Here is a 17,896-nt window from a genome sequence, read left to right on the forward strand (position 1 = left end):
CATTCCCTGTGTCCTGCCTCTCTGTGCCTTGTCCCAGTCCCTCTCCAGCTCTCCTGGAGCTCCTTTAGGCTCTGGAATGGGCTCTGAGCTCTCCCTGGAGCCTTCCCTTCTCCAGGCGAACACTCCCAGCTCTCCCAGCCTTGGGACCTTCTTTGTGTCCCTCTGGATCCTCTCCAGCAGCTCCAGGGGCTCCCTGTGCTGGGACCCCAGAGCCGGGGGTGGCTCTGCAGGGGGAGCCTGGGATGGGATGGGATGGGATGGGATGGGATGGGATGGGATGGGATGGGATGGGATGGGATGGGATGGGATGGGATGAAAGGGGATGAAAGGGGATGGAAGATGAGGGTGGGAGAGGGCTGGGGAGGAGAATGAATGAATGAATGAAAGACACATGGAGAGGGGATGAGCTGGAGGAGAGGACGAGCGCAGGGGGTCCCGCTGTCCCCCCCAAGCCGGGCGGGCAGTGCCGGGGGGGCCGAGCGGCTGCGCCTGGGAGGGGGCGGCTCCTCGGGGCGCGGAGCGGGGCGGCCCCGGCCGTGTCCCCTCCCGTGTCCCCTCCCGTGTCCCCTCCCCGCGCCGCCCCGCGCCCTCCGCAGTGCTGCCGCCGGAGCCGCGCAGCGCCAGCGCGGCCGAGCGGCCCCGCAACCCCGGGAGCCCCAAACCGCGGGAGCCCCAAACCCCGGGAGCCCCAAACCGCGGGAGCCCGGCGCAGGTAAGGGGGGGATCAGGGGTCCCCCGGCGCCGCAGCGCGGGGAGGTCCCAGGAGATCCCGCGGGCTCCGCAGGGACAGGGATGGGGATGCGGCTCCGGGGGCTCGGGATGCTGCTCCGGGGGTGTTCCGAGGCCCCCGCGCTCCGCTCTCGGCCCGGGAAAGTTGCGGCATCCCGGAGGGTGACAGCCCCAGCCCGCGGAGTCGCCCGTGGGTGGCAGCGGCTGGAGCGGGTCCCCGGCGGGGCGTGGGGCTGGCAGCGCCCGTGGGTGCGGCTGGGGCGAGGCTCTGGGTGCTGCTGCTCGTCTCGGCCGTGTGCGGACAACTTTGAGGCGTGTTGGGCATTTGCGGGGGTTGAAGCCCCCCAAAATTGGCTTTTTTATTTTCCCCCGTCCCCGGAGTGCGCCCGGCGGGAGCTGCGGTGGCACCAAGGCTGAGCCCCTTCCCAGAATCCTGGCAGCGCGGGGATGCGGGGAGCGCCCTGTCCCTGCTGCTGGGACATTTTGGGGGGCTCTGCTCCCTGCTGGGGCTCTGCAAGGGCATCACTGCCCGGCTCGGGGCGGCCCGCGGGCTCTGGCAGGTGCTGCTCCTTTCCCAAGATGGACCAAAGTGATGTAAAAGGCACCAAAATCCTTTCTGGAGTAGCCTGGAAGCTCCGGGAGGCAAAACCTCCTCGGGAATGAGGCTGAGGCTGCTGGAAGCTCCCAGCGATGGGTTCTTCCAGAAAAGGCACCTGGTTATGTCTCTTGCTGGTGTCTTTCTAATAATTCTGGCCACAAGCTGGAGCAGCAATTCGTCTTTGTGTGATGATGAACGCTCCTTGGTTTCCCTGCTCTGAGCAAAGGCAGCTGCCCCGGCCGTGGCTCTGCTCGGGGCTCGGGCCATGCCACGCTCCCCTCGGGATCCTGGGAGTGTGTGTGGATCAGCTTGATCCCCCTCTTCCCATGAGGTTGCAAGAAAAAAAAAAAAAAACCAAAAAAAAAGAGATAAAGCTTCCAAACGCGGCCAGTTGGCTCCAGGGATGCAGAGATGAGAACAGATGAACCATTTGCTTTAATTACTGGTATCAAAAGCCCAGGCTGCAGCTTAGCCTGAAAATAAATATTGTTAATGTTGTGACACTGGGCTCTGTTTGATGATGCATCATTCATCCGGGAGGGATTGAGCGAGCTGCGAGCTGCTGCTGCTGCTGCTGGAGCTGACTCAGACCTGCTCAGGGCTTCCGTGGGGAGGCTCAGCCCCACTCGCGGCACCGGGAGTCGCTGTCGCATCCCGTGGGCGCCTGGCCGGGCATCCCGCGGGAGGGGAGCGCCGCAGAGCCTCGGGCAGCGCTGTGGCACCGCCGGGCGATGCGGTGGGAGCTGCTGGTGTCACCTGCAGGGTGGGGACCCAGGCAATGCCAGCCCCACCAGCCCTGGCTGTCACCTGCAGGGTGGGGATCCAATTATTGCCAGCCCCACCAGCCCTGCTCGGCTGCAAACCCCGTCCCCTGCTCGGCACCGGCTCCAGCTCCGCTCCCTGCTCCTTCTCAGCCTTCCCTTTGCGCTGCCCCGGCTCTCCTGGCCGTGGCAAAGGTTTTATTTTTGGTGTGGATCCCCCTTTGCCAGCGAGGGTGACAGCTCGGAGCCCATTGGGAGCTCTGCGCGGGGTGAAACATTCCCGGCTTTGGAAAGGGCGAGGGGTGGGAAATTGCTGCGGGAGGGATGGAAAATTGCTGCGGGAGGGTGCGGGGCTTCAGCCCGGCTCTGTGCTCAAGTTTGGCGGGACTCGTGGTGGGGATGGCACCGGGCCTGTCCCCCGTGTCCCCCGGGGCGGTGCCCTCCCGCCGCCCGCAGCCCGGTGACGCTGTCACTGCAGTCGCTGCTAATTAGCGCCGATAGTAATGAACCGCTCCAGGTGGTCCCAGCCCGGCCGGCAAGGGCTGGGAGGGAAGGAAGGAAGGAAGGGAGGGGGCTCCGCTCCCCCAGGCCGGGCTGATGAATTCCCCCGCCTTCCCCAGGCCGGGGAGCGGCCGCGCTGGCTGATAAAGGGTCACTGCTGGGGGCAGCGATTCCCTTGGGATGCAGCTCTGTGGATTTGGGGCGCCGCTGCTGGGGACTCCGTCAGCCCAGGTACGGAGGGGGTGTGGGCAGGAGAGAACAGGAAAACCCCGAGAGAAACGGGGGAATCCGGGAGCCCGGAGCGTCCCGGGCTGGTGCAGGGCCCGAGCCGGCGGCTGCTGCTCCTCCCTGCCCGTGGCCCCTGCGGACGGTGACGCTGCGGTGCTGAGGGGTCCCCGCAGCAGTGGGACCCCTCCCCACAGCCTGGCCCTGCCTGGCCCCTCTGCCACCCCCGCTGCTGCTCCTGTGGGGCGGCACCGCGGCCTCCGCCATCCCTGGGGCACCTGGCGGGGGCTGTCACCCTCCTGGACCTGCCGCCACCTCCGAGCTCACCCCGCTGGTGCTTCCCAGGGCCGATCCTGTCGCTGTTCCAGGGTCCCTGCTGGAATTCTGGTGGCTCTGGCCACGCTCCCTGTCCCTGGCACTGAGGGTGCGATGCCAGCTCCCCGTGCCCGAGCCCTGCAGGATCCTTCCCGTTGCTAAGCAGCTCCTGAGGAGCGAGGGCAGCACCGGGTGGGCTCGGGGTGTGCTCAGAGCTCACCTGGATCTGCCCCTCGGGCAGCCCCGGGTGAGGTGGGTACACCCAGGAGTTGGTTATTTATTTAATTTTTTAATTTTTTTTTTGCCGTTGTCTTTCCTGTAATTAATCAAAGGGAGTAAATCCTTGTGACAGCATCCTAACAGTGTTTGGTTTGAGAGGGAGCTGCTGGAGGAAATGTCAGGGTGCTGCTTAAATAAAATTGGCTGAGCTGCTGCTCTGCTGCCTTGGGACGAGGCTTTGTCTGGAGGATGAGGGGAGCTGGGAATTCAGGGGGAGTGGAACAAAGGCATTTCCCAGCACCTTGTGGGAATTTAAAGGCAGCAGTGCCGTTAGCCCAGCCAAAAGGAGTTGGTGTTCCCAAAGACTCCCAGAGGCTGTGGTGTGGATTTAACTGGAGGGCACTGGAGGCATCGCTTTGCTTTGAGAGACCAGAGACCGCTCTGGTCTCACTGTCACCTGTGGACTGAGGCTGTCACACCGAGCTTTAATTAACTAATTACCACCGCACTGAGCAGGGGAGTCAGGGCGCTGCCGTTCCCTGCGAGGGTTTGGCGTGGAGCTGAAGGATGAGGTGACCCCAGGGCTGTGACTCGCTGGCTCTGGGCCTTCCCCAAAAGCCGCATCCCCAGGAGCCCTCAGCTCCCTTGGGGCAGCCAAGGCTCTGATCCCGCCCCGAGGCTGTTGGGGGATGCGGGAGCACACGGGCTGTGCTGCCATGGCTGGGACACCTCTGGCATTGTCCTGTCCCTTTTCCAGGTGTCTGGGAGCAGCTCCAGCCCCGGCAGCTCCAGCCAGCTGAGCTCTGCCTCCCTCCCTGCTGCTTTTGCAGCAGAGCCTGGGCCGTGGGCTGCTCCCCGAGCACCATCCCTCGGGCAGCGTGCCCGCTTTTGCCCAAACTTTCTAAAAGAATTTGCACGTGATGGGACCAATGGAATGTTGGAATTTGAGGGAGTTTGGGAGTGTGGCGCCCTCCAGGGCTGGGCTGCCCTCCCTGTCACCTGCTGATCATCCTGCAGTGTTACACAGCTGCTCCTGCAGGTATTTTGGGGGATATTTTCCCTTTTCCCCCCCTCCCCCCTCTGCAGGTAAATCCAGCAGTGCCAAATCCTGCCTGGAGCCAGAGGACAGTGAGGACCTGCCGCCTGTCCCTATGGTAATGGAACACACATTCCGGGTGTTCCACAGGGAATGGTGTGGGGTGGGCTGTGGAAAAACTCCTTTTCCTGGGAAAGGACGAGCCTGGATGTGGGGTGTGGTGTCTGTGCCAGGTGTCTGGGCAGGATCTGGAATTCCCTGTGGTTTGCAGCCCTTCCTGGGTGCCAGGCATGGAGCAGGGCAGGATCTGGTGCTGATGGCTGGAAATGTCCCCAGGAGCTGGGAAGGGTTTCCAGCCCAACTTTGGGGTGTTTTGGGATGTGTGCCCTGAGTGGTGAGGAGACAATTCCAGCTTTGGCATTTGCTCCTCACACTGCTCATCTGGGGGGGTCTCCATGGGTCTTTGTTCCCCCAAAATGAGCCCCATCAGGCAATTCCATCCTCATTCCCAATTTTTCCATCCCTGGCTCCAGCTGTGGAGCATAAACCCGCCCTGGTGCCAAGGTGCAAACCCAACCATCCCAACAGAGAATCAGTTTGGATCCATTCCACTTCCAAACCTCCTGCTTGCTGAGGACACCCAATAATCTCCCACCTGGCACCAGAGCAGCAGCTCGGGTTGGTTGGTTGGGGTCTGGCTGCTGCTCCGTGTCCCAGGTGAGTGGATGATGCCCAAAATCTGCATTTTTCCCACCCGGATTAATCACATCAGGCTTTGTCAATGGAAAAATTACCTCATCATTGGCACTGGCAGGTGGTGAGAGCAGCAGACTTATTCAATATTTAAGAAAGCTGCATTGCAGAGCTCAGGAGGCTGGAGGGAGAAATAGGTTGCCTGTGTCAGTGTCTGCTGCTGGAGACAATCTCTGCAGGCATCGGCTGGCAACCGTGGAGCTCGCTGGAAAAACCTCACCCTCACCCTGGCAGCTTGGAAAAAGAGGGAATTTTCTCTCTCCCCCCCTGGTTTGGCATTCCCAGGCGGCTCCAGGGGTGCCTTGGGGCAGCTCTTTGTGCTGGGTTCCCTGCAGGCGCCCAGCTGCGGGTGGCTCTGTGCGCTGTGGGGTGGGATGGGCTCCTTCCATGGACATCCCGCGGCCTTTCCAGCCCTCCCACAGCTGCTGGAGGGTGCATGGGACCTGCTGGCTGCTGACACTGCACCTGCCAGGTTTGGGGTTTGGTTTTGGGTGCTGGAGGTGGGCCCGGGAGTGAGAGGGATCCACGGGAGGCATTCAATCCTTTCATTAAAGCATGCCCCAAGCCCAGGGGCTCTGTCACACGGCAGCAATGGAGCTGCATGATTGGAGTCATGTGGCCCTTCCTCAAGGCCAGAAATTAAGACCTCACTGCTATTCCTGGCTCTGCCCAGGACGTGCCACGCCGGCGCCGGCGGGAGCTGCCAGCGTCCCTCGGAAAACCTCGGGATGAAACGGCTCCTCCCATCCCCTCCAACACCAGGGCAGCAGATCTGGGACCCTTCGGGGTCAGCCAAACCCTGGAAAGTCCTGGCACCCTCCTGGGTTTGGGATATTTCCATTTCATTAAGGAAATGCTGCTGCATCCCATCGATCCCCGCTTGGATGGCCACATCCTGCTGCTCGGGAGCCAGGACCTGGCAGAGGGGAGGGAAGAGCCACCCTGAGCTGTTGTTTTGTTCCTTCCCATGTGCTAAAAATGCTGGAAGAAGCATTAGGGCAAGCGGGGGTAGTTGCTGGAAGTAATGCAAAGTAGATTTTTCCAAATCTATTATTTATAGGTGGAGAAAGGGATTGTGTATTCCTCCAGGAGCAGCAAAAGCAGAACAGAACGCTCCTGGCCTCGCTCTTATTGGCACAGAGTTCCAGCTGGGCAAAAGAGTTTTCCTTCCTGATCCCTCTTGGATAGGAAAAACCAGGGATTTCCCCCTCTTTTCCCCAGCTGCAGGGTTGGGGTGGACATCCGTGCCTCGTGTGACCTTGGGACAGTCCCTTTCCCTCCTGCATGTCCCCAAAAACAGGACAGTCCCTTTCCCACCTGCATGTCCCCAAAAATGGGACAGTCCCTTTCCCACCCCAAAACAGGACAGTCCCTTTCCCTCCTGCATCTCCCCAAAACAGGAAAGTCTCCCTTTCCCTCCTGCATCTCCCCAAAAACAGGACAGTCCCTTTCCCTCCTCCATCTCCCCAAAAACAGGACAGTCCCTTTCCCTCCTCCATCTCCCCAAAACAGGACAGTCCCTTTCCCTCCTGCATCTCCCCCAAAAACAGGACAGTCCCTTTCCCATCCCAAAACAGGACAGTCCCTTTCCCATCCCAAAACAGGACAGTCCCTTTCCCTCCTGAATCTCCCCCAAAAACGGGACAGTCCCTTTCCCTCCTGCATCTCCCCCAAAACAGGACAGTCCCTTTCCCACTCCAAAACAGGACAGTCCCTTTCCCCCCTGCGTGTCCCCAGGAATGGGTGGTGGCACCGTGGTGCTGCCCCTGCTCCCTGTTCAATCTCTGCCCACCCCAGGACCCCTGGGATGTTTCATTCCCAGCAGGAATTCTGTGCTGCACTGCGGGTTCTGGAGGTGGTGGGGGGGGGGACTTAAATGAACAATTTCCTTCGTTAAGTGACCTTGTTAATTGGAGCCTCCTGCTCTGGCACGGGAACAGGCGCTGTGTGAACCAGCAGAGCACTAATTACCCACGTGCTTCGCTTCTCCTGCTTTTCCAAAAATACTTTTTTGCATCCCCAAGTTTTCCATGGAGCCAAGGTGAGCCTCAAGCCTCCACAGCTCCTCAGGGAGTGATGAGGAACCCTGCAGAGCGTTTTTTCCCTTCTTTTGGGGAAGGTTGGGGGTTTTTTCCTGGCTTGGAGCTGGGGCACTTTTGCAAGCTCCCGTTTTCCATCATTTCTTTGCTATAATCTCCCCAGTTTCTCTGCTGGAGCTTTGCTGGAGCTGCTTTGTGCCCTACAAAGGTTCATTTACCAGTGTGGGCAGAGCTCTGGTCCTGCTGGGATGCTGGAGAACTGAGAGGTCCCTTCCAGGCAGGGAGGAATCCAAGGCAGCATCATCCCAGGGCAGCAGGATGGGAAGGTGACTGATCCATGGGCTTGGAACAGCCCCATTGTCCATGGCTGGACTCCGCAGAGGGTTTTTGTGAATTTTTCAGCTCTGCTGGAGGCAGATCTATCAAATCCCTGGTTTTCCCTCAGAAGAGGTGATGGATGAATGGATCCCTGCATCCCCATCCCCCTGCAGTGAGTAGGAGCAGTGGGTGGAGGGGCAAAACCCCTCCAAAAATGGGAATAAAGCAACAATCAGGCTGTGGATTTGACATCCATTGGTATTTTAAGGAGAAGGGTTTGAAGAACCCTCTCTGGATGAGCCTTTGGAGAGGAGTGGACAGATCCTCCTGGTTGAGTCCTGGTGCTGTGTTTTCCCTCCTGGATCCACTTGGCAAAAACTTCAGTAAGCCAAAATGGGAAAGGAGACTTTTGGGTTTTGTTCTTCCAGAGGGACTGTGGTGTGGGAAAGGACAGTGAGGAATGCTGGAATCTGGGGAGAAACTTTCCTTTTTTGCAGCTGTTTCTCTGGAATGGATCCCCCTCTTCCCTCCTTCCTCTGAAGCCTCATAATTAATGTGAGGCTGGGGATCCATTAATTACATCCAGGCTGTGCTGCCCTCATGGGAAGGAGGTGACTGGAGCCTCCTGTGTCTCAACATCCAGACCAAAGTGACACTCGTGCTCCAAACCCTCTTACAATCCCGCAAACAAAACCTTTCCCAGCGCGATTTTTAGGGATTTCTTTGTTGTTTTTCCCCTACAGCCCGGCTGGGAGCTCCACTTCCTGGCTGGCACCTGGGAGCAGAGCGGCTGAAGTCCCTGCTGTGCCCGGCTGGTGACAGCCAGCAGGGCACTGGTGTCCCCAGGCTCGTGCCCGGGGTGGCCGGCGATGACCAACGCGGTGCTGGGCGGCTCCTCTGACCGGTGGATGTGCCCCAGCGACAGGACCATGTCCCTCCGAGCCAGGTGACAGCCGGGCACAGGGACACTCCCAGCGAGGGTGGGGACACCGGCTCTCCCCGTGGGGACACCGGGAGTTGGTTCAGTGCTGCTGCATGGGGACGTTTTGCTGGTTTGCTCCTCAATGCCCTGAGCTGTGACAGTGCTCACAGGGGTCTCAGGACGAGGGAAGAGATGAGGATCTGACTCCATGTGTCAGCAGGCTTTATTATTTTATTATATATATTATATTAAAACTATACTGAAAGAATAGAAGAAAGGATTTCATCAGAAGGACAGCTAAGAATAGAATAGCAAAGAATGATAACAAAGGTTTGTGGCTCAGACTCTCTGTCCGAGCCAGCTGGGCTGTGATTGGCTATTAATTAGAAACAACCAACATGAGACCAATCCCAGATGCACCTGTTGCATTCCACAGCAGCAGATAACCATTGTTCACATTCTGTTCCTGAGGCCTCTCAGCCTCTCAGGAGGAAAAATCCTAAGGAAAGGATTTTCCATAAAAGATGTGTCTGTGACACTGAGTGAGGTGGAGGGGACAGAGCCGGGATGTGCAGGGACATGGAGCTGTCCCTCTGTCCTGGCACCCTGCAAGGTGATGCCACGTCTCCAGCCTGGATGGGGGCTGGGTTTGGTTTGGGGTCACTCTTTGGGGGCACTGGGGCTCCACGGGCAGGGACCAGGAGCTGGGGGCTGTCACCCTGAGGTGTCACTGGCAGGGCTCTCCTCATCCTTATTCCCTCTCTTTCCCTGTGCTTCCCAGCAGTGAGAAGGAGCAGTAAGTATCTCCCTTCTTTTATTTGTCACTTATTCCTCTTTTCCTGCTACTTTGATGGTCAGGAAAAACCTGGGTGTGGACGTAAAAAAAAAATTAAATTTGGGAAGTGTCGCACTTTTAAGGGATTTTAATGAACTTAAGGCTCAAGGCCATGGGGGTCTGTTAATGCAGAGGGGAAAAGAGCCAGGAAAGGTCTGTGGATGAGCAGGAAGGTGAGGAATGTTTGCCTTGTGCACCCCTGAGTGGCAGACATTACCCTGTCATCAGGTTAGCACTGCCTGACACCCAGGCTGGGAGAGAGGATCTTTGGGAATGATGTTAGAGGGACAAACACTCCCATGTTTGGAGAAATGTTCCCAAAAAAAAGCCACCCACTCCTGCACCACCGCCCTGGTCCCGTGGCTGCCAGGCAGATCTGGCATTCCAGGGTGCCAAAGGAAACGTGCAAACAATGGGAATGGCTCTGAAAAGGAGTTTTTCCCTCTGTATGAAACCAACATTCCCGTATGAAACCCCCTAAAAATGGAGATCAGAGCTCCCAGCTGTGGGTGGGGGCTCATTGCAGGCTGGGTGGAATCTGGAGGATGGAGAGGTGGGCTGGGTTTGGGATTTGGAGGACGGGGAAGAGAGCTGATTTTAGGGTTTGGAGGACGAGGAGGTGGGCTGGGTTTGGGGTTTAGAGGATGGGGAGATGGGCGGATTTGGGGATTTGGAGGGGTGGAGAGGTCGGCTGGGTTTGGAGGATGGAGAGATGAGCTGGGTTTGAGGTTTGGAGGATGGAGAGGTGGGATGATTTTGGGGTTTGGAGTATGGAGAGATGAGCTGGATCTGGATTTTGGAGGATGGGGAGCTGGGCTGGGTTTGGGATCTGGAGGATGGGGAGCTGGGCTGGGGTTGTGTTTTGGTGCCTGGACACAGCCCGGGGTGGGGATGGATCCATGGCTGGAGCCCCGTCCCCGCTGTCCCCGCAGGCTCCCGGCGGGATGGGCGGCACAGCCCGAGCGGCAGCGCAAGGGCGAGGAGCTGACGGACGAGGAGAAGGAAATCATCAACCGGGTGATCGCCCGCGCCGAGAAGATGGAGGAGATGGAGCAGGAGCGCATCGGGTAGGGCGGGCTGGTGACAGCCGGGGAGGGACACGGTGGGGACAGAGGGACCCCGGGGCCGCGGCAGGAGGCTCTGCTTGGCTGCTTTCCTGGGCAGCAGCCTCTGCACTGCGGTGCCTCTCCTGGAAGGAGCCTGCGGGGGATTTTGGGCTCTGGCCAGGAGGAACCGGGCAGGGAAGGAGCGGCTCCGGGTGCCTCAGGGGGGCTGGAGCCTTCTGCTCTCATCCCAGGCATTGCTGAGATTTTTTATCCGTGAAAAGGGATCACTGATAGCAGCTCGCTGCTTGTCCTGTGCTGAGCCAGAGCATGGAGGAGTTTGAGTTCTGGGAATGCCGTTGGAGGGGTGATGGATCCATCTTTGGGGTTAATCCCACTCTGGAAGGAGCTGTGTGAGGTTCAGCAGGGCTGAGCAATGCCCAGGGCTGTGATGCTCGGGTTTGCCAGGCTGGCCTCGGGCAGGGAGGCAGCAGTGATGGCCAGGCTGCTTTAGGGAGCTGCCCCAGGAAAGCCTGATTTTCTGGGATTTTCTGGGATTTCCTGGGATTTTTCTGTTCTGGGTCCTGGGGTCCCCAGAGCCGCTGGTACCTCATTTTTCACCAGGGGCATTTCCAGTGCCCGTGCAGAGGCTGGGAAGTGCCTGTATTTCCTTTCCTGACAGGTGAAACGAGCTAAGGCCGAGGTATCCATCCCCATCTATCCCCTTGCTCTGCTGGGAATGGTTTTCCAGAGGGGATCTCCACGATCCCATTGGAATCTCCACAATCCTGTTTTCCTGACAGAGTTTCCTGTTTCTTCTCACTGAGTTTAAGCATCCACTGCTCCGTTTTTATTGTTTTTTTTTTCCTAGCAGAGAAAATACTCAGCCCCAGGGAGGAGCCACACTCCCCACTGCTTTGGGGAGTGCCAAATTCCCTCTCACTGCTCAGGGACAGCTTGCTGCCCCTTAAGTATTGGGATGCTCTGGCTGTGGAGAAGTGCTGGGTTTATTTCCTCATTTTTTCAGAAATCCTTGCTCAGGGTTTGAAGATCCCGGGGAGGTTTTGCCTCTCCAGGGGCTGTTCTGCCTGCCTGGGCTCGGCTCCTGCCCCATGGATGTGCTGCTCTCTGGGGCTTGGCATCACTTTGCACCTCGCCTCCCCTTCCAGGCTTTTTGGCAGAAGCCAGGTGAGAGTGGCTCTCTCTCTCTCCCATTGATGGCGATTCACCCCCAACAAGAGCTCACAAACAGTTCTCCCTGGCGTTTCTCTTTTCGCGGCCCGCTGAGAATTCCTTCCCAACGCGCTACGGCTCCTTGGATGAGCCGCAAATCATCTCGGGGAGAGATTTATTTCGTGCAGCTGTTTTCCAGCTCTTCCCTTCGCCTTTGAGCTGGCGGTTCGCTCATCCTCATTCATGAAAAGCCGGGCGGAGGGGCTGGAGCCGGGAATTCTGGCGGATGTGCAGCTGATTCCCCTCCTGCGAGGAGGAGGAGGAGGAGGAGGAGGAGGAGGCGTAGCGGGAGCCCTGCCAGCCCCTTTGTGTTTGTTGGCTTGCACAACACGAGCTGTAGGATGTTCAGCCCCGGGAATGTGGGACGGCGGCTGGATCAGCCTCGCAGGGAATCGGGAATCATCCCTTATCCAGGGTAGCTGCTTCTGTTACAGAATAATCCGGGCTGGCCGCTGGCAGGTGCTGGCTGGCCCTCGCTTGGCCGGGCTGCTTTAGGGAGCTGCTCATGGAAAGCCTGATCCCCTGGGATTTTCTGGGGTTTTTCTAGTCCTGTAAAAGGAAAAATAAATCCATTAAAACTTACCCAGGGAAGCTGTGGCTGCCCCATTCCTGGAAGAGTCCAAGGCCATGCTGGAGCAACCTGGGATAGTGGAAGGGGTCCCTGCCCATGGCAGGGGGTCATTTCCAACCCAAACCATTCCATCATTCCATGAAAACACTGCTTTTGGTTAATATTGGGAATAGCTCACATGGAGTGAGATTCCAAAGGGGGAATATGTGGTGAATACTTGGAATTGCCTCAATAACTGGAGGTGTTTGAGGGATTCATTTGAGTTTTAGGCTCAATCCTTGAGGAATCCTGAATCCCACAACCAGGGCTGTGGATCAACCTCCTCATGCCTCAAATCCTTCCCAATTTTTTTTTTTTTTGCCCTCCATCTCCTGCATCCTCCACCCCACCAGCCCCTTGTCTTGGGAACAAATCGATGCCTCTTGTTGAGCTGTTGTTTGTGCAATTGGACTTGGTGTCAAACCCAGCTCAGATTAATCCTGTGAGGGAGTATTTTTAGCTCTGAGGGTGGATGGATCCTGTGGGAGACGTGAGCTGGGTGCTGATGAGGCCTGGAGGACGGGGACACTCGGTGTGGGGGGGGATTTTTTTTTGTGTCTCGTGGTGCAGGGAAGGACGAGAGGAGCTGGAATCATCTTGAACGTGACGCAGCAGGAGCTGCTGGGTGGTCAGGATCATCCTTTGGGATCAGGGACACAGGGCTGGAGGTTTTTAGGGAAAAGGGATCATCCACGTGGGCAGGGATGGATCCGTTGCTGCCCCGTGTTGCCCTGGGGCCTCTGTGGTGGCTCTGGTGACACTCTGGTGACAGTGGTGCAATTCCAGCTGCAATCCACGAGGATCTTGTTTTCCAGCTGCCACAGGAGCACCTGCAGGCACTAATTGACTCCGTTCTGCATCTCTAATTGGGGGCCATCAATAACCCAGCCAGGCTGCTCTGCTGCCTAATGAGCTCCAGCAGCTCCTGGCATTGAGGGGAAGATCTGAAGCCATCCCAAGGTGGAAATTGTCAGCTGGCTCCTGGCTCTGGCCAGGGCCCTGTGGTCCCCTCTCAAAGTGCAGTGGCCTGGCTGTGTCCCCCTGGGTGCCACCTTTGCTCCAAGAGGAGCAGCTCTGCAGCAGGATTGGATTTTCATTTAATTCGGCTGCTCATGGCTGGGATGACACAGGGATAATGCAGGAGCAGATGGAAGTCCCTGGGGATTAAATCATTAACCTCAGTGGCAGGGAAGCTGTCTGGGGACCACAGCCTGGGATCTCCATCCCTGTGTGCAGACAGCACAGAGATAAAATTCAGGCTCAAGGCAGGGCAGGGGGGTTACTGCAGACAGCTGGGAGCATCTCCTGGGATGGCAATTTCTGCAGGAGGTGAGGTTCAGTCGTGACCAGGGGACAGCTTGTGCTGCTTGAGATTTCATGGGGGTTTGGTTGAGCTTTCCCCTCCAAAAAACAAAAACCCTCCTCTCTTATTTGCAAGACTGCAAAAATTCCCAGTTCTGCTGTAGCGCATTCAGCAAGCACCTGGATGAGCATGGGATGGGATACTTGGAAAAACCCCAGTGGTGCTTTACCTTTAGCTCCCTGCCCACTTGGAGGGGAGGAAAATTGCTTCTCATTTCTCATCCCAATTTTAATTATGTTTCCCTTAATCTGGAGCTTGGCTGCTTTTCTTGTCCCTTTTCCACCAGGAAAATGAGCCTTAATTTAATATTCATCCCTTTAAGGCACACGATTTCCCCATGGAGATGAGGCTGGGCTTCATTCTGCAGGCTCTTGGTGACCTCCTTTGTGTTTCTCTGGAATTTTTTCACCATGGATGTTGTGGCTGAGCCCATCCCTGCTGCCTCCTGCCCGGCACTGAGGAGCACACGGATCATGGTGGCCTGGATCAGGTCCTTCCTCATGGATCAGGTCCTTCTCCCACCCTTTTTGCTGCATTAAAAGTCCTCCCTGCCACAATTTAAAGCCCATTAAGGACATCCTGGCCATTCATTTCTGCAGTGCTGATGAATATTTAAACACAGCAAACTCCTGCTCTGTCGTTCAGCCTCATTTCCTGGGATCATCAGCGCTTCATTCTGGTCACTGTGTCCCTATTCCCATCCCTCTTCTCCTGCTGCAATGCTTGAGAGTTCCATGGAATCATCATTTAGGTTGGAAAAGACTTCTAAAGTCATGGAACCCAGCCCTGAACCCAGCTCTGCCAAAGCCACCATGGGTTCTGTCCCATCCAGTGCTGAACCCAGCCCAAGGCAATCCCTCATCCCTGTGGGATCCTTTTCCTGCCACAGATCACGGGGAATGTTTGGATGTGCCCCTGGGCCCTTCCCTGCCTGCTCCAGGGCTCTGGAACGGGGCAGGAGCACCCAGGGATGTCCCTCAGTGCCCACCCTCCCCTTCCCAAACCACATCCCTGGGGCTGGGCTGGTTCCCATCACCAGGGCCCCGTTCCATTGCAGATAAAGCTGCTCCTGTCTCTCTCCCACCAGTGCCCAATCCCTGCAATCCCTGTTTCCCTGGCAGGTGAGGGATCTCTCCCCATCCCTGGGCTGAGCCAGCTCCCTGCCACCAGCTCCAATTACTCCACTCCCAGATTCTTCCCCCTGTTTTAACAATTGGAAAGATATTTCCTGCTCTTTGAAGTGCAGATAATGGGGAGGAAGATGCTGCTGCAGCCGTGGAAGGCAGAGGGATGAGCTGGAGGCTGGCTGTGCTCAATAAAAGCGAGGAGGAAATGATCTCCAGTGGAGAGAAAAGCTTTTGGGAAGGCAGAAATCTCATTCCTGGTGAGGGCAGGGCTTTCCCTGGTTGTCAATGGGAGAATAGGATGGATTTGGATCTCTGGAGGTGCTGGATGGAGCTGGGAGCAAACCTGGGCTTTTTTTCTCCCAGTTGTTGCCTTTATCAAGAGCTTCTCAGCCCAGGGGTCTGGGCACAACCCCCCCTTTCTTCCTGCCAGGTTCACACCAGGACTTTCAATTGAACTTTTTCTACCGTTCTCTCCCAGCAGCGTTTGAGTCATGGCGAAAAAAAAAAAAAAAAAAAAGCCCAATTTCTCCCTCTTGAATGGATGTTTTAATTAGGGAAATGTACTTGGCTTGCAAGTGGTGCCACAGGTGTGTCCTGGCTGCTGAGCTCTTCCAGTGGTTCAAAAATCCCACTTAAGGAGCAGCTCGTGGTAAATGAGAGCCTGGGAGAGATTTTTGCAGCTAAATAATGAATCTCTTGAAATGCAAAGGCTTTTTCCTCTTTCTTTTTTTTTTTCTCCCTCCCTTTGATTGTGCCATTTGTTCCAGTTTCTATAATAAGTTTGTTTGGGCTTGCAGATTTCCAACTGGAAGCTGCTTTGCTTGGAGCTCCTGCAGCTCAGCAGGAGGAACTGCAGGGGATTTGGGGTTTTTCATGAACAAAAGAGAGGTTTTTTCCCCCAAAATGCTCCCCCTTGGTGAGGTGGGGGATGATAAAAGCTGGCTGTTGTGAGGATCGTGCACTCCATGGGATGTGGGCTGGGGTTAATTGCTTTAAATAACACTTGGGGAAGAGCCAGGATCCAGTTTTTGGTTGGAATTGCTGGCTGGGTGTTTGTGGGGTGATGCAGCCCTGCTGGAGTCTCTGGGATTTCTGTGTCTGCCACAGGCTCTGGAGCTTGGGAAGGCACCAGGGGTGGATGGTGGCTCCAGAGCTGGGTTATTCTCGAGGGAGGAGCCACCTCTGGATGTGAAGGGCAGGGATGGACCACGGCAGCTCTCAAGCAAAGCCCAGAATGGTTTGGGTCGGAAGGATCTCAAATCTCCTCTCGTTCCACGGGCAGGGGTAGCTCCAGCCCCATCCCACGCTGGAGCAGGGAGTCAGGCTGGCAGGGAGCTGAAGTGGGAAGGCACAAAATGCCCTGGCTGTGGTTCTGAGGGTGCTGTTTGTCAGCACAAGGATGAGAGCCACGATTGCTGCATTTCGAGCCCCCGTGCTTGTGGTGCTGGCAGGAACCCGTGAACTCTCCCATCTGCTGTCTGGTGACACCAGAGCTGTGAAAACAGAGCCTTGTCCCCACTGCTGGCTCTGTCTGGCTCTGCTGCTGCCCACCCAGCCCAGCTTCCAGCTGGGAACAGGCTGCAGGTTCATCTGGAAGTGGCAGGAGCCCAGCGGGATCAGCCCCCGTGTGCGGAGCAGTGGGAGACTCCCAGCTGGGTTTTGGCAGAGCTGAGGTGTTAACGTGGCTTTGCTTGGGTAATTTGTGGGAATTAAGGATCCACATCCCTGAGTGTGGCTGGGCTTGGTGGCTTTGAGATGCCCCTGTTGGCTGTTGTGAGGATTTTTGGGCTGTGATGGGCTGCATAACCTAAAATGGTTCATTTTGGGAAAAAATTCCTCCCTGGGAGGGTGGTGAGGCCCTGGCACAGGTTGTCCATCCCTGGAACACCCTGGTCTAGTGGAAGATGTCCCTGTCCATGGCAGGGGTGGAACTGGATGATTTTAAGCTTCCTCCAAACCAAAACCATTCCATGCTCATACAATTTCCCCTCCTCGTGCCGCTGTTCCTTTATTTGACTTTTCCCTGCGGACCCCATGGAATTCTGGCTGTCCAACCCCAACCCCAGAGGCATTTTTGTGTGCAGGGAACCTGTGGATGGTTTATGAGCATTTCAGAGGCCCTGGCAGCTGAGTCACCACAAATCTGAAGCTGTCACCCCTCGTGGGATGTCTGCCACCCCTTTTCAACGCCCGCCGGTTTTCTCCCACCGCAGCTCCGTCGGATTTGGGTCAGGCTGCCACGGGGGGCTGCTCCCTCCGGTGGGCTCGGGTCTCCTCCTCCCTTTCTTCGTTCCTTCCTCACTGAATGACATAAATAATGCAGCTTTTTTTCCTTGCTGTGCTATTTTTAGGGCCAGGATTCTGGGTTAGCTGAGCGCACGACGCCGACGCCAGCTCCCGGCAGCTCCTTCCTGCTTCCCAAACTCCTTCAGCCAACGCTGCCTTTCCAAAACTTCCTCAACTGGTTTTGGTTTTTTGTTTGTTTGTTTTTTGGGGTTTTTTTTGCCTTTGCAAGAACCAGGTGTGTTTTCACAGCCTGGCCTCCAGTGGGCTTTCATTTCATTGTAAGAATTGCCATCAAATATATGCAGCGTTTTTTCCTCAGATACTAAGCAAATTAATTAATTAAAATTCAGTCCTCATTAGAGCCCTTCCAGGATCTCCTCCTTCAGCTCTTCAAGGGCAGCTGCAGGACTGGGTGGAAAGGTTTCCATTTAGGGACAAGTTACTCCATGCAAAGCTGCTGCCTTGGATGGATTTTCCATGTCCATGGAGCTCCCTGGAAATTGATATTGTGCCATACAAACCTGTTGGAATCTTCTTTCCCCCTGGGATGTGCTTTTGTCCCATAGCTGGAAAGGGAGATGCTCCGTGGGGAGCAACACCTGGAAAAGGAACAACCAGACCCAAGGCAGTGGCCAACGCTGGGGAGCAGGGCCTGCCCCCGTGTCCTGCCCTTCTCCTGGCATTCCCTGTGCCCTTCCTGACGTCCCTGTGCCCTCTGCAGGCGCCTGATGACCCGGCTGGAGGACATGCGCCGCAGCGTGCTGGGGGACGGCGTCAACCGCTGCATCCTCTGCGGGGAGCAGCTGGGCACAAGGGGCTCGGCCTGCGTCGTCTGTGAGGACTGCAAGAAGGTGAGACCCCCCCCCCCCCGAGCCCCACAAACCCCCCCAGCCCGGGGGCACTGCAGATTTTGGGTGCCCATTTCCATAGCTCGCTGGTGGTTGCACAGGCAGAGCTCTCCTTGCTGGTGTTGGGGACATTTT

At 56.9% G+C, this 17,896-nt stretch overlaps 1 protein-coding gene across 4 annotated transcripts in view; it reads left to right on the forward strand.

Annotated features, from left to right (window-relative positions):
- The first annotated feature begins 553 nt into the window (after nt 1–553).
- RPH3A (rabphilin 3A) overlaps nt 554–17,896 on the forward strand; it is a 32,228-nt gene continuing 14,885 nt past the window's right edge. For 2 of the 4 annotated variants that reach the window (XM_071445175.1, XM_071445176.1), the window contains exons 1-5: nt 554–712; nt 8,238–8,440; nt 9,198–9,212; nt 10,184–10,318; nt 17,635–17,764. In XM_071445175.1, the coding sequence (XP_071301276.1) occupies nt 8,364–8,440; nt 9,198–9,212; nt 10,184–10,318; nt 17,635–17,764 (357 nt within the window). In that variant the 5' untranslated portion in view covers nt 554–712; nt 8,238–8,363. The remainder of the gene's footprint in view (nt 713–8,237; nt 8,441–9,197; nt 9,213–10,183; nt 10,319–17,634; nt 17,765–17,896) is intronic. The other 2 variants (XM_071445178.1, XM_071445177.1) reach the window with 2 other exon arrangements.

This window comes from Agelaius tricolor, unplaced genomic scaffold (assembly GCF_023055355.1).
Source record: "Agelaius tricolor isolate 1412-34295 unplaced genomic scaffold, bAgeTri1.0.p SCAF_20, whole genome shotgun sequence".
NCBI lineage: Eukaryota > Metazoa > Chordata > Aves > Passeriformes > Icteridae > Agelaius > Agelaius tricolor.